At 39.4% G+C, this 25,321-nt stretch overlaps 1 protein-coding gene across 4 annotated transcripts in view; it reads right to left on the bottom strand.

The window, feature by feature from the left end:
- Nucleotides 1-25,321, bottom strand: part of arhgef9a (Cdc42 guanine nucleotide exchange factor (GEF) 9a) — a 340,120-nt gene that overhangs the window by 152,173 nt on the left and 162,626 nt on the right. For all 4 annotated transcript variants that reach the window (XM_072595281.1, XM_072595280.1, XM_072595282.1 and 1 more), the window contains one exon: nt 3,400-3,579. In XM_072595281.1, the coding sequence (XP_072451382.1) occupies nt 3,400-3,579 (180 nt within the window). The remainder of the gene's footprint in view (nt 1-3,399; nt 3,580-25,321) is intronic.

The raw sequence follows: 25,321 nt of genomic DNA, 5'->3' as shown, positions 1-25,321 counted from the left end.
TTTTTTATTCTTCCTGCCAAAATGGACAATTTCACATCTTCCACGCCATAATCCATTTGCCAGATCTTTGTTTACTCAATTAACCTGTTTGTATTCCTTTACTCCTATGTCCTATTTACAACTTCATACTTCTCCTTGTGCTCTCAGCAGGTTTAGCAACCATGTCTTCAGTCCCTTTACCCAAGTCATTTATATAAATAGTAAAGAGGGAGGCTGCAGCATTGATCCATATGGCACACCAGTCTTTATATCTTGCTATTCAGAACATGACACATTTATACCTAGTCTGTTTCTTGTAACCAGACTTGCAGGAAACTGGCCTTCAATTTTCTCACTCAGTTGACCATACTGAGTTTTAAAGTTTTTGCATTTGCAATGAGAATATTTTAGTTGCTTTTTTTATGATATTCAAAGTTTTACTGTTCAAACTTGGCATCTAAATTCAACCTCCTAACTGATGTTTTACTTTCTAAATTTAAAAAAGGCCTCTTATGAAATATTCTGAAAGCCAGCTCATTGACATTTTCGAAATGAAAATGTTCATCTTTAAGAAAAACAGAATTATCTGAGACATTTTCTTCTATTCAATGCATGGAATTCAAATTCAATTTCTCCTAGTAACATATCATTTAACCACTCACATTTCAGCTTAACAACCACATTAAAACATGAGGATTTGATTCATTGAGCTGCGCATTATAAAATAAAGTTAAATTCAACACAGATAATCTCTTCTCTCATATGAAATCCTGTAAAGTAAAATACATTTGCCAGTACCAGCTGTTACACCTCTTATTTTGTTCATTAATGGTCACATTCAAACAGTAGGTCCAATCAAATTTAGTAGGATTGAAAATATAGTGACTATGAACCACACATCGCTTACTTGCTTTTCGGTATCTTGAAACCCTTTTAATACTCATTGATCTAGGAAGTTGTCTGAAGTTGTTGCTTCTAAATCTCATTAGTAGATAAAACATCTTTCTGTAACATTTAATTTGTTACAACGTTATCACTACTTCTGATGTAACAGCTGTATCACTCCCTAATTAACACAGCATGTTTAGTTACAGAATAAAACTATCCAATCAATTGTTCAAAACCAAGAAAGCACCGCATTCTGATTACTATTTCTACTGGTTTGTAAACAAGATTGCCAATTTAGCAACTTATTACAAGCAGTTATGTTGTGTGCATCCATACCTTGGAAACACATTATTCTATCAGTCTGGGCTGGACTTGATTCTAGATCCAAGAGATTAAAGACAGGTGATTAAGTCATTCAATCCAGTATCTACTGCAGTAACCACAAACAACCCTTGTGAAAGTGTCCCTTCAGGTTAGTACACTTCTATACATTACTGAAGTTTCCTCCTTAGGGATCAATGTTCTGCATTTAGTGATCTGTAAAACACCAATAAGATTGAAATTGTTTGGCCTTTGCTTCCAGTTGCAGGAAGCATGCATTAAAGGTTGGGTTGTAAGACATGGAAGTAAATATCACAACATGTAGTTAACTCAATTTGCACTATCTTGCCCCAAGTATTCAGGTGGCTGTGTTGGATAGTTTGAGAATTATCTATGTGATAGCCCTATTGAATTACATTCAATGCATTTTCCGTTCTCTGTTGCACTACTAGTAATAGCCAATGCCTGCCAAAAAAAATCATATGGTCAGTTTGTTCAGTGGAGCCAATGACAGTCATTCACTTGTAACCAACTTTAAATCAAAAGATATTTGTAATAAACATATTCAGACATGCTATGACACACCTCTGGGATAAGTGGGACTAAAAAAGACCTCTTGCCCAGAGATAGGTTCACCACTACCAAACCACAGGAGCTCCTGTACTCCTTTCAAATAAACGTTAAACAAGTCAGACGGTTCCTGGTGAGGCACCAAACTTTCTTTCTGCTCTTTTGAACAAAACATTAATCAGACTAGATAGTCCCTAGTGGGAAACTGCAAAAAAAAACTAAACAGTCAATGGCACTTTCCAGAACCAGAATAGAAACTTATCCAAATCAAATTAAGATGTCACAATCCCATGGTAATGATGTAACTGAGCCCTTGCCCACCAAACTCTAAAGGCTTCTCCCATCCCAGCAGGCACCACATCCTCCACTCAACGGACACAGGAGCTGGAACATAACTATGGAAGATGGGCAGACAGTGATACTACAACCCTGTCTACTGCCAGCTGCCTGGATTTAATAATGGTCACTGTGACCAAGCCCAGGAGTAGGTCCATGAGGAGTCCTTCCTTTCTACCCACCTGACTCTGCACAGAGTGCCCTTGGGCTACGATTATGACGTTGAATGCAATGAGAAATTTGAAGGCAGCACTTTGAAGAAACTAAACAAGAACTACAAATGAAAGCATTCAACATTCATTTGGAATACAGTTTCCTCAAGGCCACAAAATCTGCAGGTAGCATGGCACCTGGCTACCTAACCTTCTGTTGCATGGGACCACTGTGTGCAACACTCTCCATTTCAGATCCCTGATGAAAAGAGGAAGGACTCCATTTGGGATCTTTGCCTCCAGAAAGTAGGACAAGGTGTAATGTCGAGCAGCAGCCCATAGGAAACATCTCCATGAGTTCTCAAGGGCACAAAAGGAAATCCCCTGAGACTACTCGTATTTTGAAAGAGGGTCTGGTATATTGGACTGTGTTCCAGACAGACAGAGGTCAGTTCATCTGGATGTGACCAGCTTCTACAATTCCACTGACAGTAAGATTTGGGAGTAGTCAACAACTTAATTTGTTTTCGTTTTTCCAATCAGTGGAGAATTTATATTGACTGACTTGACCATTCTAATCACTTGGCAAGATGTTAAGCAGAAAATAAATCTGGCATTTGATCAATAAAATAAACCTTGCCATTTGTCACAAGTCATAAATTTTTTTTCAGGTGCACAAGAATTCAGGGGAAGGTATAAATTAAAATACTGTTCACTGTCATAGGAAAGCAACTGGTAAGACAAATCATTTGTACAGTTTTCTAATGCATTCATTCCTTTGTGTCACGAAAATATAAGTATACTTTTCCCAAATCTTAGATTTTAAATATGTAAAGTGAAATTATGGCATTTATAAACAAAGTAAGATGAAAGTTTATGATTTAGTCCCTTTATCAGAATTGACAGAACATTGCCAACTCAAATATCATTTTAAAATAATTAATTTTGTTTCACTTTTTATAGCTGTAAACAGAAGTGCAGTGTATTTCCAGTATTTTCTGTTCGTATTTCACAGTTTCAATATTACAGTTTTTTTTATCTTTTACATTTTCGCTCTGTTCACAAATGTCAGTATGTGCTACTGTTGTGCTTAATTTCCCATGAAAACAGCAATCAACCATAAATGGAAAATTTTGGTTTCTCCTTCACTTACCCTCACAAAACTGGCCGGAAACCAGCCTTCTTCATCGTCGATCTGTCCCCACCACCAATCCTTGTTAGAGGCATCGAGGACTTTAATAACGTCCCCAGCTTTGAATGCCAACTCACGGTCGGCCATTGTGACGTGATCCCATACTGCCTCAGCACTGACAATGTAACCGCCACTGATCAGCTAAAAATAAACACAGAAAAGGAAAGAAAGAAAAAAACACGCGAGATTAAGGTTATTATCATCACAAAGAATAGAAACCATCTCACACACAATCTCTGGTATATGATCACACTCTATTTGGTGGTTGATTGACTAGATAATTATATGATGTATGATTGGTTAAAGTTGACAAAATGTGAATAGAACCCAACAGAGGAGAAGAAAATTACTGCAAGGAAAGAGTCTTCTTTTGTCAAAAAGACAACCAACTAAATATGGATGAGACACTCAAGAAAAAAAATGTTTAACACATTTCCTTAGAATGGAATTTAGGATGAGTCGATTCAGTGCACACAAGGATGTAATGATTTGCAGGGATGGTAATACATAATACTCAATAACTCAATGAGCATAATTAATTCAATAATGAGGGCATTTCAGTTGGGATCCCTGAATTAGAAAGGAGAAAGATGAAGACATTTATTGCTCCTGATTATTTTTAAGTAATCTTATCAGAAGAGTGTATATGTCACCGCCCTGTGATGAGTTGGCATGTATCTATCAAGGTTCAATGTGAGCAATGATTGGTTTTCCACTACCTCAGCTGAAGAAAAGGAGAAGGGGGTGCAAGATGAGTAAAATGTAACTAAAAAAGATGAAAACTAAAAAAACAAGTCATGAAGGAGAAGCAGTTTGTTTCATCAAACTCAATTGCATAACATGCTTTTCAAATGTTCACTGAGCCAAGAATAGATTTTTTTCCTCCCTAAATGTTTAAATTTAGTTTTTAATTTTAATCCACAAGTCAAAGACTTAATCCACCAACATGTTATTTCCTATTGTTTGAGGATTCTGCACCTTTCAGTCCATTGATCTAGCCTACCTATTTTTGCACATAAAACCACATTCTCAATTTACTTAATTTTTTTGGATCACAACCATACCTAATCGTTAAGCATAAAACACATTTTCATTCTTTGATCAGCTCAAATGGTTTATGATTTTTGAGGATTTTGAACTAAGAAGGCTTTAGTTAAAAATATGTTGAATTCATTCATACCCAAAGTGGACATACTAAGGTTATGGGGATTGATCCCTGATCCTGAATGGATTGGTGTATGTAATTTTGAGCTCTAGCGCCTTGTTAGCTTTGAGCCAGTGAGCTGTGGACACTAAATGAGCATCCCTGGGGAAGAAAGAAGAATAACAGTGTTCACAGCAGGATAGGTTGCGATGGTTGGACAGAACAGTGAGGAGGAGGATGGGTAGTGGCTGGGATTGGGGAAGATAGGCAGCAGTGAATGGTGACTGGAGGAGATTGAAGTTAAGGTAATCATTGTGAGGTGGAATATTGGTCAACAGCAATTGACATGACTTGAATTGCAGTTGGAAGGATTATTCCTGTGCAAATATATTCTAAAATTTATCAGCATGCATTGTTCACTTTAAAGACTGCTTGTTGGGTCAAGTATAGAGCTGGTCTTCTTGAAGGAGGCACTGATTTAATTATGTAAAGCTTAACATTTGCTTCTTTTTCCCAATGGTGCATTTCTGACTGGTCATCAGTATGCGCTTCTGGCCTACCATATTACCAGCTTAAGCTCCAGTTTGGACCTTAGAAATAGGTACAGCACCGTCAAATATTCTCAGCCATTGTCTGAAGGAGGAGATTAGCCCATGAAATGTCTTATTCTCCAATGGTTATACACAAGATTTTCCTTGCTGCAGAGGGAGTCTGTCCTTAGCACTGATTGCTGCAAACTCAAAAGCAGAGCAGCTCAAAAGGTAGAAGTGGTTTTTCTTTACCATGTTATCTCCATGACACAACATACCTAGAATCATTACAGTGAAACAAAATCAATAGCATTAATGAATAATAGATTAATAGGGTAGGAAAGAGATAGCAGCCATCAAATAACCTTTCATATACAATATTTTCACTAAAATTGAAATGTGAATAATGCACTAATAGCCCCAACTACATCTTTTCCACATTAGTAACTAAAGTGCTTTCCATTTTCAGGTACTGTTAAGAGATCTGTAGAGGCCAATATCTTTAAACAGATTCGAACTTCCAGTCACTGGCTAAAAGAATGTCATGATAAAACTTTACATTTTAAAAGTTTTACTGTAACAAATGAATGATAAAAAAAAGACTTTTTTTGTTGGAAACCTATACTTTAAACTATAAAATGGAACATTTGTTTACTACTTATAACCCACTATATTTTACACCTCTTCCTCTAGTGTGTAGCAGTGTGTTTAATCTTGGAGAAAGTGAGGACTGTAGATGCTGGAGAGTCAGAATTGATAAAGTAGAAAAAACATAACAGGTCAGGCAGCATCCGAGGAGCAAGAGAGTTGACGTTTCGGGCATAACCCTTCTTCAGGACTCGTTAAATCTATAAGATGTACAATCTATGAGATGCTCTGTAGAAATTCACCAAGGCTTCTTAGATAGCACCTTCCAAAACTACAAGCACTTCCATCTAAGGGTGGCACCGTGACTCAGTGGTTAGCACTTTCCTGATGAAGGGCTTTTGCCCGAAATGTCGATTTTCCTGCTCCTTGGATGCTGCCTGATCTGCTGTGCTTTTCCAGCACCACTCTAATCTTGACTCTGATCTCCAGCATCTGCGGTCCTCACTTTCGCCTGGTTAGCACTGCTGCTTCATAGCGCCAGGGACCCAGGTTTAATTCCTGTCTTGGGCGTGTCTGTGTGGAGTTTGCAGATTCTCCCCGTGACTGCATGGGTTTCTTCTGGGTGCTCCGGTTTCCTCCCACAATCCAAAGATGTACAGGTCAGGTGAATTGGCCATGCTAAATTGCCCAGAGTGTTGCTGCGTTAGTCAGGGGCAAATATAGAGTAAGGTAATGCGTCTGGGTGGGTTACTCTTCAGAGGGACTGTGTGGACTTGTTGGGCCAAAGGGCCTGTTTCCATACTGTAGGGAATCTAATCTACTCGAATCTAATCTAGAAGGAAAACAGCAGCAGGTACATGGGAACACCACCAACTGCAAGTTCCTCTTCAAGCCACTCAACATCCAGACTTGGAAATATATCACTGTTTGTTCACTATCACTGGGATCAAAATCCTGTACTTCCCTCTCTAAGGGAATTGTGGATCAACCTACAGCATGTGGACTGGAGCACTTCAAGAAGATCACCACTTTCTGAAGTGCAACTAGGAATGGGCAATAAATCCTGGCCAGCCAGCAACGCCAATGTCCCATGCGCAATTTTTTAAAATTGTGAAATGGTTAAAGTAGCAGTTGTGAGCTTAAACTTGGAGCGGCAGAAATTAGAATTTCAAAACAAAAGAGAGAGAGAACAAGAGGGAGAGGAAAGAGCAAGGTGAGAAGAAAGAGTTCCAGGAAAAACTGCAAAGAAGGAATTTGACCCTAGACAGTTCCAGCTGAGCAACAGGAACCATAATGTGTCCCTTGGAAACAACTGACTCAGTCTTGAAGGCAAAAGTAACTCAGTTTGCTTATTTAATTCCTATGTTTGAGACAGCAGACTTCCTTTATCTCTTTGAAGTGGGTAGAACAGCAATTAACATGGCTAACTAAAGCAGAATTAGCCCTCAGGGAAATCACGTGAGATTTTGTCCCCTTTGCCTGGGTAAAGTGTGACTGAATACAAGGTAAAGAAGGTACCAGTTAATGCTGGAGGCAGACTGTCAAAATTCCCATTCATACAGGGAACAGCCTGACCAAATGGACCTGGAATTTGAAAGGTTTAAACAATTTGCTTTTGACCAGTGGAAACAGACACTTAAAAATTAAGCCACTTACAAAGTCCTTGAGATGAATACACTTTCAAGAACAAAGAGTGACTGAGTGACTTTAGTCAACCAGACTGGCTGATGATCATGTGCTGATTCACAAGGAGCAGGAGCCCTGTTCTGGACAATACCCTCTCCTAGTCACTCCTACCCTATTGGAAAGGCTGGAGCTGAGAGAGCAAAAGGAAACTGAGCACCCATGGGAGAGGGAGAAATTCTGGGTGCCCTCCTCAGGACTGAAAGTTTGGAGTGAGATGAAAGGTGAGGCCTAAAAGCCTTTGAGATTTAACTGCTGCCGGTAAGGCATGTCCTGGTCAACTGGTGGAGGCTGCAGAAAAAAATAGAATTTATTGGGCACAAGCACACTGTGCAGAAAATGGGAGTCAGTCAGAGAGCTTAGCAGACCAGGCCAAGGTACTGAATACAGCTCTGACTCTCTGTAAAGGCACCCCTGACAGTGTGGATGAGGTGAAACAAATCCTTGAGCATTACTGTGATCTCTTACCTAAAGGAACACTGGATACATTTCCCAGGATGAGGAGAGCAAGCCTGTATTGATACTGACAGATACTGGGATCAGTTAAATGGTACTGCTGGAAAAAGGCATGACCTTCCCACCAGACCATGCAGGAAGTGCCAAGATGCTGGTAAAAGCAATTGAAGGAGGTACATGCCCATCCTCATTTACTGAGGCACCTGGAACATAACTCTGCACCTGGACCAGTGATGGTGGGAATTGTCCTCACACTGCCTGTGAATTGGACTGACCTGCTGCTTGCAATGATCTCCTGGAATCAAAGTTAATAGGATACCCAGCGGCATCCGAGAAGCTTACTGAGGTTGGGGAGAGTGAACAATCACGGGAGAGAAAGGCTGGCATTTTTCCTGACGGTGTGGTCATGCAGCATATGGCAAGCAGAGACTGCAAGCAGAGGACCTTTGGATCTTGTTATCCAAAGCCTTTTTCAGAAGGCCACAAGGAGGTAATCAATAAAATTTCCTTGTCGCAGCCCAACAAGGTGACCCACTGTTGAAAACGCTGGCTCAGACTGCTCACACGAAACCTGATGCAGAAGCAGTTCCTGAAAGTGACTCCATTAAAAATGAAGTGCTAATGGTAAGATGGAAACCCCCTCACAGACTCACATGAATTCACTGGGTTTCTTCAATTTAAATTAATTTATAATCACATGACACCAGGTTATAGTCCAACAAGCTTATTTGAAATCTCGAGCTTTTGCAGCGATGCTCCTTCATCAGGTGGAGTGAAGAGAAACACACAGGCACAGAATTTATAGGCAGGGAGATCCAAAGATCATACAAATGATATGATTGGAGTGTCGACAGGCTGAATAATAAGTCTCTTCAGGTGATCAAAAGTGTCAGCCAGTGTGAGTCAAGTGTCAACAGCTGAATAGCAAGTGAAAGGATGATTTATAATCTGATTAATTGAAGCAGAGAGAAAATTACAAAAAAAAACTAGTGCTGGAGACAAACCAAATGGCTGGAATAACATAATAGGTATGAGTCACATGCTGAAGCTTTAACCAAAGTAACAAGTAATCCAAAATTGTACAAACTAATTAAGATAGAGAGAGATCATAACAAGTTCTCCAGGTGATGGTGTGAAAACAGGTCAGGCAGGAAGATTTTACACATGCAGTACTGTATGCAGAACAATTAACAGTAAGGCTAAATCCAGGTAACATTCATGCCACACAAATGACAGGCAATGACTACGTCCAGCAAGAAAGAACATAACCTTTTTTTTAAATTTCTATGTCATTATCATCATGAATGGTCCACTGCCTACATCCTAGGGGGTTGATCAGAAACTGAACTTGACTAGCCATACAAATATAGTAGCTACAAGAGCAGGTCTAAGCTTGAATCCTGCTGCGAGTAACTCAATACTTGACTCCCCAAATCCAAAGTCCAACATCTACCAGGCACAAGTCAGGAGTGTAATGGAATACTCCCCACTTGTCTGGGTGGGTACAGCTCCAACAACACTCAAGAAGGTTGACACTATCCAGGACAAAGCAGCCCGCCTTGATTGGCATCACCTCCACAAATATTCACTCCCTCCACCACCAATGCTCAGTAGCAGCAGTGCATGCCACTTACAAGACACACTACAGAAATTCTCCAGGGGCAACAAAGGATGAGCAATAAATACTGGTCCAGAAAGAAACCCCCATGTCTTATGAATACTCTAATGTGTGGATTAAAATTGAATACAACAGAAAAGGAGCAGGAAGCTTATGGATAAGCCTTCTGGTTGATTTTAAGTGCTTGCCTGCTTGATTTTCATCAGAAAGGCAGAGTTAAAACTGACCCTCTATTTTCATCACCCTTCATTAAACAGTACCATACAAAAGTCAAGGAAGGCATCGACCCAAAAATACATTTGGAAGAAAGTTTGATTGAATCCCTTCACCAGTGGGAATACAAAGCTATGGTTATTGCAGCATGATGAGAATAGATTTAACCTTCTGCGACTTGACCATTGCAAACAGATAATTACAAGGGCACTTTACACCAAGCACCACTCTTTACCCTTGGGATTGACAGTCGTGGATAGCAGTATGCTGTCTCTTCTATATCTAGTAACAACAGTCAGCATTTTACAGACACATCTCAGTGTATTAATCCTATGAAAGTTTAACTAGATTGGAGGTATGGGGGGGTGGGGAAGAAACTTACTCGGAAAGACAATTTATGTCAATCTCTGAGAATTAGAAAACAGAAAAATGATCTCCAATGCTCTCAAGTAAAGATTGATTTCACTTGAGGTAATGCCTAAACTACCATGTGCTGTTGCTAAAGCACTGCAATAGACTTCTCTGGTTCAGCTACTCTATGCATCTAAACACTTTATGTATAGTACAGCCTGATATTAATAACCTTATATCTATTTAATAGTTATGAATACAGAACGAAATTTCTGTTCTTAACCCCAAACAGTTGACTTACCAACTGTGTCCATTAATTCATCTTTTACTATGTGGCACCTCTTCATCCCATTAATTGATTTTTCTTGCATCTTTCAGAGATGTTGATCAGGATTTTCTGTGCTTGCCTGGATGTTTTAGGAGGACCGAGGAGAAATTCAGTTTGGTAGGATACAAAAGATTTTGTTGCCCGACAGCAGGTTAAAGCTTTGGTATTTAATTCTCAAAATATTTCAGACAGGGCAGCTTTCTTGACCTTTGTGTGATCACAAGTCTGTTTTGCATTCATTAGCTTTCATCAATATTCATTCACAACCCAATCTATTGGACTTACATTCACAGGCACATTCGATGAAAATGGGAAATGTGTTCATGAATCCAAATATTGCCATGACCACGAATCATAGCATCCACAGGCACAGATGCACTTTAGTTTTTTTTTCAAGCAAGGACACACAGTCAAATGTTGACTGCAGATATAAATTTAATAGCTGCCTGCAGAAAGGGACACTGGAATGTTACCCCCGACAAACTGTCAAAGAAGCTTCTGAAGGAGAAAATGCACTGCAAACTGAATTTGTAATCTCTTAGTAGCATCGTTTGTGAACAGGATGATTTTCAAAAAAGACAGTAGTCTAGACAGAAAGCATATTTATACTTTCCCCATTTCAACAATACGAAGGAACAGAAGTTAAAATTGATCCTATCTGTGTTTTAGCAGTCCTTACATTTTAGTCTGTTAATGAGAGCACTATGAGGATGCAGTGCTTTGAGGACAGCCATCTATGCGAAAAAAAATCAAAGACTTATGGATGCTGGAAACCAGAGACAAAAATAAAAAATTGCTGGAAGAACTCAGCAGGTCAAGTAGCAACTATGGAGAGAAAGCAGAGTTAATGTTTTGGGTTCAGTGACTCTTTTTCAGAACCATTTCATAACACCCCTGTGCTGCATGTGAAGAAAACTGAAAGATTCATTCTGTCCCTGAGTAATGCCAGTCAGCCACTGCCAAAAGCAATCTGGACAAAAGAAATGTAATCAACCTACAAAGCCAAAATGTTGCAATTAACTATTTAACTGTCAGCATCAAGATGATTGGTAAAAAAAGAAGTAAAGTCACCAAAGTTGTACCATTCCATCAGACTGCTCTCTTATTAGACAGTGACAACCATTGGTGGCTAATCTGAGGATCTTCGTTTAGTGAGGATTGCAGATGCTGGAAACTAAAATTAAAGTTATTGTGGTCAGACAAGTTGTGAGAAACATCAGCTCGATGTTAGTAATGGGGAAAATGCAAGAGTCCATTTTATAAATTACTTTGTAGCTGAGCATGACTTCAACTGGGATTAGTACAGTTTGGTACGAGATGGTCTGCACAGTTATGGTGTGCCAAAGGACCTGTTCCGATGCTTTATGACTCAATGACAATTGGAAAACAGTAGTAGGATTGGAATACAGTCAGGTTGACTTTACGAAAGGGAAATCATGATTGATAAATCTAACTGGAATTCTGTGAGGATGTTACTCAGAGTTCATGAAGGGTCTGTTTCCGTGCTGTACATCTCTATGATTTTATTACTCTAGAAAGCAACTGGTTGTTGTTGTTTATTTGGACTTTATTTCAACAAGTTCTACGTAAGAGCATAGGATATATAATAAGGCACATGGGATTGGAGTTAGAGGCATAGACACTGTTTTCTGCGACCAGGATCGAGAGTCCCAAAGGTTCTGTTGCCTGCCCGGTGCTCGGGTTCAGGATGTCTCATCTGGGCTGCAGAGGAACTTGGAGTGGGAGGGTAAAGATCCAGTGGTCGTGGTCCACATAGGTACCAATGACATCGATAAAACTAGGGCAGAGGTTCTGCTAAGGGAGTATGAAAAGTTAGGAGCTAAATTAAAAAGCAAAACCAAAAAGATAATAATCTCTGGATTACTACCTGAGCCACAAGCTAATTTGCACAAAGTCAGTAAGATTAAGTAAATGCATGGTTCAAAGATTGGTACGGGAGAAATGGGTTTTAATTCATGGCGTTGGCACCAGTGCTGGGGACCTTTTTTCTGATGGGACGGTTTTCATCTGAATAGTGCTAGGACCAGAGTCCAAGTGAATTGCATAACTAGGGCTGTGGACAGAGCTTTAAACTAAATAGGATGGGGGGAGGATTCACTTCTAGGGGAATTTACAAAACCCAAATTAAAGGAGGAGGTAAGAGACCAGAACTAAGGACTAAGGCCAGAACTAAGGAGAGGTTACTAAAATCTCCAGCCCAGCCACAAACAGGACAGCGTGCTTGTAAAGGATTATCAATCAAACTTCAAGCACACTCAACATACAAATGACAATGAGAAGACGGACGTTTAATACAGGACTGAAGGTCTTATATCTGAATGCACGCTGTCTAAGGAATAAGGTAAATGACCTTGCGACGCAGATTGAAATTGGCAGATATGACTTGGTGAGCATTATAGAGACGTGGCTGCAAGGGGATCAGGATTGGGAGCTGAATATTCAAGGATATACATCCTATCAAAAAGATAGGCAGGTGGACGGAGGGGGCGGTGTTGTCGTATTAGTATGAAATGAAATTAAATCAATAGTAAGAAACAAATAGAGTCAGATGGTGTAGAATCGGTGTGGGTAGCATTGAGGTTAAAAAAAAAACCATAGCTAAGTTATGTACAGCCTCCAAATAGTAGTCAGGAGCTGGGGCGTAAGGTACATCAGGAGATAGAAAAAATGTGTAGGAAAGGCAAAGTTACAGTGATCATGGGGGAGTTCAGTATGCAAGTAGACTAGGAAAATCAGAAGTGGACATTGAGCCACTAGAAAATGATGCTAGAGAGATAGTAGTAGTGGGGAACAAGGAAATGGCTGAGGAACTGAATAATTACTTCATGTCAGTCTTCACTGTAGAAGACACAAATAATATCCCAAACATTCAAGAGTGTGAGGGGCCATCACCAAGGAGAAGGTACAAGAAAAACCAAATGGCCTGAAGTTGGATAAATCACCTGGACCAGATGGACTACCCCCCAGAGTTCGAAGGAAGATAGCTGAAGAGATAGTGGAGGCGTTAATGGTGATCTTTCAGGAATCACTAAAATCAGGGAGGGGTCCAGAGGACTAGAAAATCACGAACTTATTTAAACAGGGAGTAAGGCAAAAGGCAAAATTACAGACTGATTAGCTTAACTTGGGTTATGAGTAAGGTTTTGGAGTCTATTCTGAAGGATGAGATTTCTGAATTCTTGAAAGTGTGTGGTAAAATAGGGTAAAGTCAGCATGGTTTCATCAAGGGGAGGCTATTCCTGATAAATCTGCTAGAATTCTTTGAGGAAGTAACAAGTCAGTTAGACCAAAGAGAGCCAATGAATATTATCTATCTGACTTCAAGAAGGCCTTTGACAAGGTGCTGCACACGAGGCTGCTGAGTAAAATAAGGGTCCATGGTGTCAGAGGCAAGGTGCTAGCATGGATAGAAGATTGGCAGCCCGACAGAAAGCAGACAGTGGGGATAAAAGGGTCCTTCTCAGGATGGCAGCCGGTGATAAGTGATGTTCCATTACACTCAGTGTTGGGATCACAACTTTTCACTTTATGCATTAACAATCTAGATGAAGGAACTGACTGCAATCTGGTTAGGTTTACAGACAATACAAGGATATGTAGAGGACTGGTAGCATTGAGGAGGTGGGGAAGCTGCAGAAGGATTTGGACTGTTTAGGAGAGTGGGCAAAGGAGTTGCAGATGGAGTACAATGTGGAAAAGTGTGAGGTCCTGCACTTTGGTAGGAAGAATAGAGACACGGACTGTTTTCTAAATGGGGAGAAAATTCAGAAGTCTGAAATGCAAAGAGACTTGGGAGTTCTACTTCAGGATTCTCTCAAGGTAAACTTGCAGATTGAGTCAGTAGTTAGAAAAGCAAATATAATAATAACATTTATTTCAAGAGAACTTTAATATAAAAGCAGTGATGTGCTTCTGAGGCTCTGTAAGGCTCTGGTCCGAGCACACTTGGAGTATTGTAAGCAGTTTTGGGCCCCATACCTCAGGAAGGATGTAGTGGCCAGGAAGGATGTACTGCAATGAAGTTTTAACAGTTCGATTCCTGAGAAGGCAGGACTGACATATGCGGAGAGGTTGAATTGATTAGGAGTATAGTCGCTGGAGTTCAGATGAATGAGAAACTAATAAAGTCCCAAAAGTTCTATACAGGGTAAATCAGGAAGGATGTTCCTGATGACAGGGAAAGTTTAGAACTAGGAGTCACAGTCCAAGGATACAGCAATGAACATTTAAGACTGAGTTGAGGAGAAATTTCTTCATCCAGAAAGTGGTGACGCTGTGGAATTTGCTACTGCCGAAAGCAATTGAGGTCAAAACATTGTATAATTTCAGGAAGGAGTTGGATATAAACTAAAGAACAATTCCTGAGCATCACAAATGCTGACTCAAGGGGAATAACTGGAATAGAACAGTTGACTTTAGTTGGATAAGATTCTTTGATTGCACAGAGCTTTATGAGTTAGATGAATTCACTTTGATATTTAAATTTTAGTAAGGCAAGCCATTACAAAGAATAAAGTCCTTTAACATGCTGAACCTAAAAACAATTCAGTGTGGGATTTTGTCCATCTTTATCAAAATTTCCAGTATCAAATATCGAAGTTCAGAGGAAAGATTATAGGAGCTGACCTGAATTTGTTTACAGAACAAAAGATCTGAAGATAATTTCATTAAAGCTGCTAGAGCTTAGGTATTTCAATCAATCTGTTCAAATGTATTAACGACACTCTCTGGACAGGCAGGACTTAAGTTCACGCTTCTCATTCAGATATAGGGACACCAACACTGTGCCACAAGAGCCCCCTTACTAATGAATTTATTATGAGAAATAATGACAAAAGAAAGAAAGAAATATTTGTTATGTTATTACTGGTTATTAAAAGCTGCTCATGAGGAAACTTGAATAAGAATGGAATTCAAGTGTAAGATACTCACTAATGTGTACATACATATGAACGTATGAAATAAGAACATAAGGCCATTCAACCCTCTCCAGCCTGCTCTTCACATTTTCACTGACCCCAAATTCATACATAACATTTCCTCTCTTGCTTATCAAGACTCTCTCTACCTCTGATTTAAGTATTGCTTGCATCAACATTTGAGGCCATCAAAAACTACTGATACCACATTAGAAACAAAAATTATCCTCATCTCTCTCTTAATTGAGTGACAATAGTTTTAGATTTTCTCCCAAGAGAAAATATTACTTCCACATTAACTGAAAATACCGCTCAGGACATTGCATGTTTCAATCAATCTATCTCTTCCTCTTTGAATGTCTAGTGGATGGATATGTGCTTAACCTGACCACCCTTTCCTCATAAAAAAACCGACCTATTTCACAAAATACCTTAGTAGACTATATCTGAACTGCTTATAATCTAATTACATCCTTCCTTACATAAGGAGACAAATATTGTACACAGTACTACAGATGTGACCTCACCAATGCTCTGTATAACTGAGCATAACCTCATTAACATTCTTAATTATTTGCTATATATATTTATATGCTCATCTTTTGAGATTCATGCACGAGGGCACCCAGATCCCTTTGTACCTCAGAGCTCTGCGGCATTTCACAATTTAGATATTAGTTTTATTCTATTCTTCTTGCTGAAATGGGTAATTTCCCACTTTTCCACAATGTATTTCATTTGCCAGACATTTGCCTCCTTATTTAATATATCCATACACTTTATTTGCTCTTCGCAACTTATTTTCCCGCCTTGTTTTGAGTCATTAGCAATTTAACGATCATATTTTCGGTCCCTTCATCCAAGTCATTTCTATACATTGTAAAATGTTGAAGCCCTGTGGTATACCAGTTATTACAACTTGCAGCTGTTCTGTTTTCTATTAGCTAGTAAACCAAATATCTGTGCCAATATGTCACTCTTTTAACTATGAGATTTTATTTTCTGTAAAAATGTGACATCTTTGCTGCACATATTACTTCCTCAAAGTAGTCTAATAAATTGGTTAAACATGACTTCCCTTTCACAAAACTTTGTTGACTCCATCTAATTACCCTGAAATGTTCTAAATGTCCAGCTATGATATTTTTAATAATATCATCTAATATCTTCCCTATTACATAACAACATAAGAGCTATGAGCAAGAGTAGACAATCTGGCCCTTCAAGCCCGCTCCGCCATTCAATACGATCATGGCTGATCTTTTTGTGGCCTCAGCTCCATTTACCCGTCCTCTCACCATAACCCTTAATTTCTTTAATATTCAAAAAATTATCTATCTTAGCTTTGAAAGCATTTACTGAGAAAGCTTCAACTGCTTTGCTGAGCAGGAAATTTCATAGATTCACAACCCTCTGGGTGAAGACGTTCCTCCTCAATTCAGACCTAAATCTGCTCCCCCTAATTTTAAGCCTGTGCCATATTGTCCTATTTTCACCCGCCAATGGAAACATCCTCTCTACTTCTATCTTATCTATTCCCTTCATAGTTTTATGTTTCTACAAGATTCCGCCTAATTTTTCTAAATTCCAAAGAACATATTCCCAGTCTACTCAGTCTCTCTTCATAAGCCAACCCCCCAAACTCTGGAATCAACCTAGTGAACCTCCTTTGCAACCTCTCCAGTGCTAGTATATCCTTTCTCAAGTAAGGAGATCAAAACTGCATATAGTACTCCATAAGTGTGGCCTCACTAGCACCTTGTACAGCTGTAACATTACCTCTCTGCTTTTAAACTCAACCCCTTTAGCAATGAAGGACAAGATTCCACTTGCCTTCTTAATTACCTATTTCACTTGCAGACCAACATTCTATGACACATGCACAAGGACACCCAGGTCCCTCTGCACAGCAGCATGCTGCAATGTTTTACTGTTCAAGTAATAGTACTTTTTATTGTTATTCCTACTAAAATGGATGACTTCACGTTTATTAACATCGTACTCTGCCAGACTTTTGTCCACTTGCTTAAACTATGTCTCTTTGCAAAGTTTCACAGTCCTATGCATACTATACTCTACCACTCATCTTAGTGTCATCCACAAAGCTTGACACACTATATGTGGTTCCCAACTCCAAATCATTACAAATGTGAGGTTGATCGGCCTGTTGTTTCCTGATTTCTGAGTTGCTCACTTTTTGAATAAAAGGAGAATCATTTGTTATTGCCCAATCTAATAAGACCCCTCAGAACCTTGGGAATTAAAAAAAAATTGAAATCAATGATAACTACCTCACTAACCAATTTCATTTATGACCCTATAAAGAATCCATCAGGAACCAGAGACTTGTTAGTCTGCAGTTCCAACAAGTTACCAAGTACCACTTCTCTGGTTATTATAATTTTCTTGCATTCCTCCTTTCCTTCCATTTCCTGATTTACAACTACTTTTAGGATGTTACTTGTATCCTCTATGGCACAGACCAATGCAAAATACTTGTTCAATTCATCTGCCATCTCCTTATTTTCCATTATTAATTTCCTGAGCTCACTTCCTATTCCACTGATAGTCACTTTGTTAATTCTGTTTTCTTGTTTAAAATATCTCTAGACATTGTTGCTAACTGTTTATTGTTTTCTTTCTAGCTAACTATCTCCCATACTCAATTTTTCCACTCCTTATTAACCTTTTAATAATTCTTTGCCTTTTAAAAAAAGTATGCTCTGTCCAATCTTCTGCCTTGTTGTCCATATTTGGATAATTTTATGTTTTTCTCTAAGTTTGATATGATATTTAATGATTTTAGTTAACCACAAATAGTGGGGCCTTCCCTCGGAAACTATTTTGCTCAATGAAATGTATCTGTTCTGTTTTTTTTGAAAGATCTCTTTAAGTGTCTGCCATCGCATCTTTGTTGATCTATACCATAACCTAATCTGCCAGTTCACCTTAGCTAGCTTTGATTTCATTTCCTCATAACTGCCCTTGTTTCAGTTTAAAGTTCCAGCCTTGGACTCATTTTTCATCTCCTCAAACGGAATATAAATGAATCCAGGCAGGTTTCATGTTAAAAAGTTACACCATTGAAGAAAGCAGTGAAAGTGAAATTGATGTAATTATATCATGGAAAATCCAGATTATACTCAAAATAGTGCAAAGCAAATTTTCCTTTGGCCGCATTAACATGACCATTTGCTCATGTTACCTTTTCTCAAATAATTCCCATCAGTATAATAATAGCATGTTTTCACTAAGATCACAGCTGAAAATAATTTATCTCGCCATACTTCTGCCTGCAGCATAATGGAACGGGTTTAAGCAGCAAAATCCCTCCACAATAGACATGTTGTCTATGCATCACTGAAGTCACTAGGCGCACATTAATTCACACTACACAAAGAGGAGGCTGTCCTCTTGGATATTAAAGGTTGGATCAACAGTAAAGAATGATATAACAAGTTTGGTAGCAGATAACTGACATAGTGAAAACTTAGAAGATGTGTTTATACAAGAAAATGACAGAATTAGACAAAATTGCTTGGCTAAGCTGAAATGACAACTCTCTGCCAACTAATGGTCTCAAACACACATGCTTCATGATGGGTTTGTGTACCTCCATTTAAGGCATTAAGATAACTTACAGCCTTTCATACAGCAGCAGGTCACATATACAAGATGTAATTTACAAAATAAACTGTTGTGGCAGTGAAATGTTTGAACCTTCCTGCGAATGCAACTTAGCTGGAGACTCATTTATTGTCACACCGATGGACCACAATAGTTGTGTAATTTTGTAGGATTAATTCCACATTTCTGGACACACTGTAGGGAAGCTGTTCTCTGGAGGAATATGAGCTAGTCACTGAGCTATAACTAGCTGACAAATGCTCCCCACCACCAACACAAATTGGATAATTGCATGTCCTCTTCAAACTTCCACATCACAAAAAGGAAATGCACCAAGTCAACAATTAAGCAAAAGCAAAACACCATCAATGCCAGAAATCTACAATGAAAACAAAATGCTGGAGAAACTCTGAAGACTTAGCAGCATCTGTGAAGGGAAAGAGAGTTAACATTTTGAGTCCATTATGACTCTTCTCTGGAACTCTTTTTTTTCCCGCTGCAGATGCTACAGACCTGTTGAATTTCTTCAGCAATTACTGTTACTATTCCAAAACTATTACATCCTCACTTCTCTTTTGAAAAGGCTGAATGAAATTTGTAGAGGTCATCTGAAGCTCTGATCTATTTATCATGTAATGCATTTTGTTCATCCAGTCACTCATATACACTGGGATGGACTCAACCACAAAGCCACCACACAACATAATGGAAATATCACCTAAAGCTGTCTTGTATAATTAGAATCATGAAATCTGCCTTTCTTCCCATTATGGTGGTCTGGATCATCAGTCTGCTAGCAATGCCAGTGACTCAAAGAAACACAGAATTTGAGACCATTTATAAACATTATTAATAATTAAATTTGTGGTCATAGTGCCTTATCCGTCCTCATTGCTTTCTGTGCAGCCTTTGCACAGTTATACCTTCATTCTCCCGCATGTCATGCACAGTTGTATTGATCTTGCTTGGTTAAACTTTGCTTATGCTGACATAGATAAAGCATCTTAAGCAATACCTTCTCTTCAACCCCTAATACACCAGCACCTCCTTCCTCATTTGCGTGCTACACCTTCAAGATATTACTGTTGAGCCTAAAGTTCCCTTTGATCTGAACACTGACTAGACACAGCTCTAGCAACTCTCTTGAATAGTTTATGGCCACAATTTCCTTCAGAAGGAAGAGGCAATGATTTCCAGCCACTGCCATAAACTCCAAGCCCTTGGTAAAACCCTCTTGGGGGTTATCTACAGGCCCCCAAACAGTAATCTGGATGTCGGATGGAAGTTGAATCAGGAGCTGAAATTGGCCTGTCGCAATGATGTTACTACAGTTATTATGGGGGATTTCAACATGCAGGTAGACTGGAAGAATCAGGATGGCATTGGACCTCAAGAAAGAGACTTTGTGGAGTGCTTCCGAGATGGATTCTTAGAACAGCTGGTCCTGGAACCTACCAGGGAGAAGGCAATTCTGGATCTGGTATTGTGCAACGAACCAGAATTGGTGAGGGACCTCGAAGTGAAGGAGCCATTGGGAAGTAGTGACCATAATACAATAAGCTTCAATCTGCAATTTCAGAGGGAGAGGGTACAATCGGAAGTGACAATATTTCAGTTGAATAAAGGGAACTATGGAGCTATGAGGGAGGAGCTGACCAAAGTTCAAAGGTGCAATACCTAAGCAGGGATGACAGTGGAGGAACAATGGCAGATATTTCTGGGTATAATGTAGAAGATGCAGGATCAGTTCATTCCAAAAAGGAAGAAAGATCCTAGGAGGAGGCATGGGTGGCCATGGCCGACGAGGGAAGTTAAGAAACATATAAAGTTAAAAGAGAAAAAGTATAACATAGCAAAGATAAGTGGGAAAACGGAGGACTGGGAAGCTTTTAAAGAACAACAGAGGATTACTAAGAAGGAAATACGCAGAGAAAAATGAGGTACGAAGGTAAACTGGCCAAAAATATAAAGGAGGATAGTAAAAACTTTTTTAAGTATGTGAAAGGCAAAAAAATGGTTAAGACTTAAATTGGGCCCTTGAAGACAGAAACAGGGGAATATATTTCAGGGAACAAAGAAATGGCAGAAGAATTGAATTGGTACTTCAGATCTGTGTTCACTGGGGAAGACACAAGCAACCTCCCTGAGGTAACAGTGGCTGAAGAACCTGAACTTAAGGGAATTTATATTTGCCAGGAATTGGTGTTGGAGAGACTGTTAGGTCTGAAGGTTGATAAGTCCCTGGGTCCTGATGGTCTACATCCCAGGGTACTGAAGGAGGTGGCTCGAGAAATCATGGATGCGTTGGTGATTATTTTCCAGAGTTCGATAGATTCAGGATCAGTTCCTGTGGATTGGAGGGTGGCTAATGTTGTACCACTTTTTAAGAAAGGTGGGAGAGAGAAAGCAGGAAATTATAGACCAGTTAGTCTGACCTCAGTGGTGGGAAAGATGATGGAGTCTATTATAAAGAATGAAATGATCACACATCTGGATAGTAGTAACAGGATAGGTCAGAGTCAGCAAGGATTTATGAAGGGGAAATCATGCTTGACTAATCTTCTGGAATTTTTTGAGGATGTAACTCTGAAGATGGACAAGGGAGATCCAGTAGATGTAGTGTACCTGGACTTTCAGAAAGCTTTTGATAAAGTCCCACATAGGAGGTTAGTGAGCAAAATTAGGGCGCATGGTATTGGAGGGAAAGTACTAACTTGGATTGAAAGTTGGTTGGCTGACAGGAAACAAAGAGTAGTGATAAACGGCTCCATTTTGGAATGGCAGGCAGTGACCAGTGGGGTACCACAGGGATCAGTGCTGGGACCACTGCTTTTTGCAATATATATTAATGATATAGAAGATGGTATTAGTAATAACATTAGCAAATTTGCTGATGATACTAAGCTGTGTGGCAGGGTGAAATGTGAGGAGGATGTTAGGAGATTACAAGGTGACCTGGACAGGTTAGGTCAGTGGTCAGATGCATGGCAGATGCAGTTTAATGTGGATAAATGTATGGTTATCCACTTTGGTGGCAAGAACAAGAAGGCAGATTACTACCTAAATTGAATCAATTTAGGTAAAGGGGCAGTACAAAGAGATCTGGGTGTTCTTGTACACCAGTCAATGAAGGTAAGCATGCAGGTAGAGCAAGTAGTGAAGAAGGCTAATAGCATGCTGGCCTTCATAACAAGAGAGATTGAGTATAGAAGCAAAGAGGTTCTTCTGCAGCTGTACAGGGCCCTGGTGAGACCACACCTGGAGTACTGTGTGCAGTTCTGGTCTCTAAATTTGAGGAAAGACATTCTGGCTATTGAGGGAGTGCAGCGTAGGTTCACGAGGTCAATTCCTGGAATGACGGGACTATCTTACACTGAAAGACTGGAGTATACCCTTGAGTTTAGAAGACTGAGAGGGGATCTGATTGAGACATATAAGATTATTAAAGGAATGGACACTCTGGAGGCAGGAAACATGTTTCCGCTGATGGGTGAGTGCCGAAAACCAGAGGACACAGCTTAAAAATACGGGGTAGACCATTTAGGACAGAGATGAGGAGAAACTTCTTCACCCAGAGAGTGGTGGCTGTGTGGAATGCTCTGGCCCAGAGGGCAGTGGAGGCCCAGTCTCTGGATTCATTTAAGAAAGAGTTGGATAGAGCTCTCAAGGGTAGTGGAATCAAGGGTTATGGAGATAAGGCAGGAACAGGATACTGATTAAGGATGATCAGCCATGATCATGTTGAATGGTGGTACAGGCTCAAAGGGCAGAATGGCCTACTCCTGCACCTATTGTCTATTGTCTAAAACCTCATCCCTCAACCTGATCATTGCCTAATCAGCTATCGTGATGTCAGCTTTTAATTTCATTCAATCCACATCATTGAAAATGCCACTGTCACTTCCAAGTCCTTAATATCATCCATTTGCACTTTAGCCTTGGACCATATCATATTTAAACACATCCTTGCCTTTACCACCTCCATGTGTAATTGGTCCAATATTCATCTGATCACATCCCAATATTCACTTGTCATTATCTTCAAATAATCTAAATTACTTAAGCCCATAGCCAGTTCAATAGCAGATTCTGGTCACCCATCAATCCTACTCTTGCTACCCTACAATAGTTCCGAGTCCCCAAGGCCTTAAACTTAAAATTCCCAACATTATGCTTAATTTATTTCATGGCCTTATTCTTCATTATCTATGCTTTCTCCTTCATCCCTGCAACTACTATCCCCACAAACTCGGCTTTTCTGTCTCCAGCCTTTTGCACCTTTTGCCAACTTTAATCCTCCATTGGCAGTATCATCTTTTTCTGCCAGCTTCTGTACTTTGGAATTCACTTAATGGTCAACAATTGTTACCTATTGCAGATCATCAGGCCATAAATGGAACCCTGTAGCATTATAGTCAAATCAGGAAAGTACTCACAGTTGTAGATGTAACAACTGCAAAAAAAACTTCGCAATTTTTAAACAACCCAAAGCACTTCACAGATATATAATCAGAAAGAAATAGACTCCAAGTCAGAGAAGACATTAGGAAGGGTCGTCATAAGTTTCATCTTTAAAGTATTGCTTTGGAAGGATAAAGAGAGAGGCAGGGATATTTAAGGGAGGAATTCCATTATGTAGGGTCTACATTGCAGAAGACATGGCCATCAATTTTCAGAAGTGTGTAAACTAAATTTGGAGATGCAATAAAAATACAGAAATAAAGGATTCAGAATTTTTGGAAGATCATTTCAAAATCACCATTGAAGTAGGCATTCAATTGTTTCATTCAATGTCCTTTGATTTTTTGCCCTTATTCCAATTACCTTTCCATGCAACAAGAAATGAAAACAAAAATTCTGAAATGTGTTCCTCTGAAAAAGGGATTATATTGGAAAAGAAAAAAACAAAACACAGGCGGACAGTGGACAGGGGACAATCTTGTTAAACTTTGTAGTATTTTCTGTTCTTGTATATTCTGCATTTAATGAAAAAAATGCTACATGTAATATTTTTCTATTGTGTAAGTGCTATTGTTCCACATTTGCACCTATTCTAGATGATGTGCCATTAGATAACAATAAAGTATTCGAATATGCTGTCAGTTCAACTACAATGAATGTGTCTCACATTCAAGTTGTAATTAACATTTCCTTTATATTCTTTGGAAAAACCTGTTGTTTACTTTGTTTGAAGACTAATATGCTAGACTGATCTTATCAATGCTGAATTTATTTTGAACTGTGAACTCATATAGCCATCCAGATGCCTTTTAAGTATTGTTATTGTACCATCCTACACCACTTCCATTGGCACTTCGTCCCTTATACACACCACCCTCTACATGAAAAGGTTGGTCTTTAGGTCCCTTTTGAATCTTTCCCCTCTCACTTTAAACCAATGCTCTCTAGCTCTGGGTTCCCCTACCCTGGGGAAAAGACCTTGTCTATTCACCTTATCCATGCCCTTCATAATATCATGAATATAAGGTGACCCTCCAGCCTCTAATGCTCCAGAGAAAATAGCCCTTGCCTATTCAGCCTCTCCCTATAGTTCAAACCCTCTAAGCCTGGCACAACATCCTTGTAAATCTTTTCTGAACTCTTTCAAGTTTCACAATGTTCTTCCTATAGCAAGGAGACCAGAATTGAATGTAGTATTCCAAAAGAGGCCGAACCAATGTCCTGTACAGTCACAATATGACCTCCCAACTCCTTTACCCAATGTACTGACCAATAAAGGCAAGCTTACCAAACACTTTCTTCACTACCCTGCCAACCTGGAACTCCACTTTCAAGGAACTACCAGCCTGCATTCCAAGGTCTCTTTTATTGACAACACTCCCCAGGACCTTACCATTAGATGTATACATCTTGCCCTGATTTGCCTTTCCAAAATGTAGCACCTCACATTTATCTTGATTAAACTCTTTGGCCCATCGGCCCATCTGATCAAGGTCCCACTCTACTCTAAGGTAACCTTCTTCGCTGTACACTACAATGCCAATTTGGGGTCATCGGGAAACCTATTAACTATACCTCCTATGTTCACATCCAAAACATTTATACAAATGATGAAAAGCAGCGGACCCAAAACCAATCCTTGTGGCAAATCACTGGTCATAAGATGTAGCGGGCCTTCTCAAAGAGCGAATATGTTGCTCTCTCTGGTTGTCCGGCTGCCACCCAAAATCCATGTTGCCTTTACAAGGTTCTGTCCATGGATTTCCAGCTACGACTATTCCATGCGGATTGCAGAATCAACCCTTGGGTTTCACTGTGATGAAGATGCAAGACAGTATAAGTGGAAAATCACACAATGAGTGAAATTTAATGTTGGTGACAGAGGTCTTGCTTGCTGATTAGAAACTGAAGGTAAATCCGCATTGCCTTACTGAATGGCAAAGA

Source organism: Chiloscyllium punctatum, chromosome 25, assembly GCF_047496795.1.
Source record: "Chiloscyllium punctatum isolate Juve2018m chromosome 25, sChiPun1.3, whole genome shotgun sequence".
Lineage (NCBI taxonomy): Eukaryota > Metazoa > Chordata > Chondrichthyes > Orectolobiformes > Hemiscylliidae > Chiloscyllium > Chiloscyllium punctatum.
The sequence above is the reverse complement of the archived record's forward strand: the minus strand, read 5'-3'. Positions and strand labels throughout refer to the sequence as shown.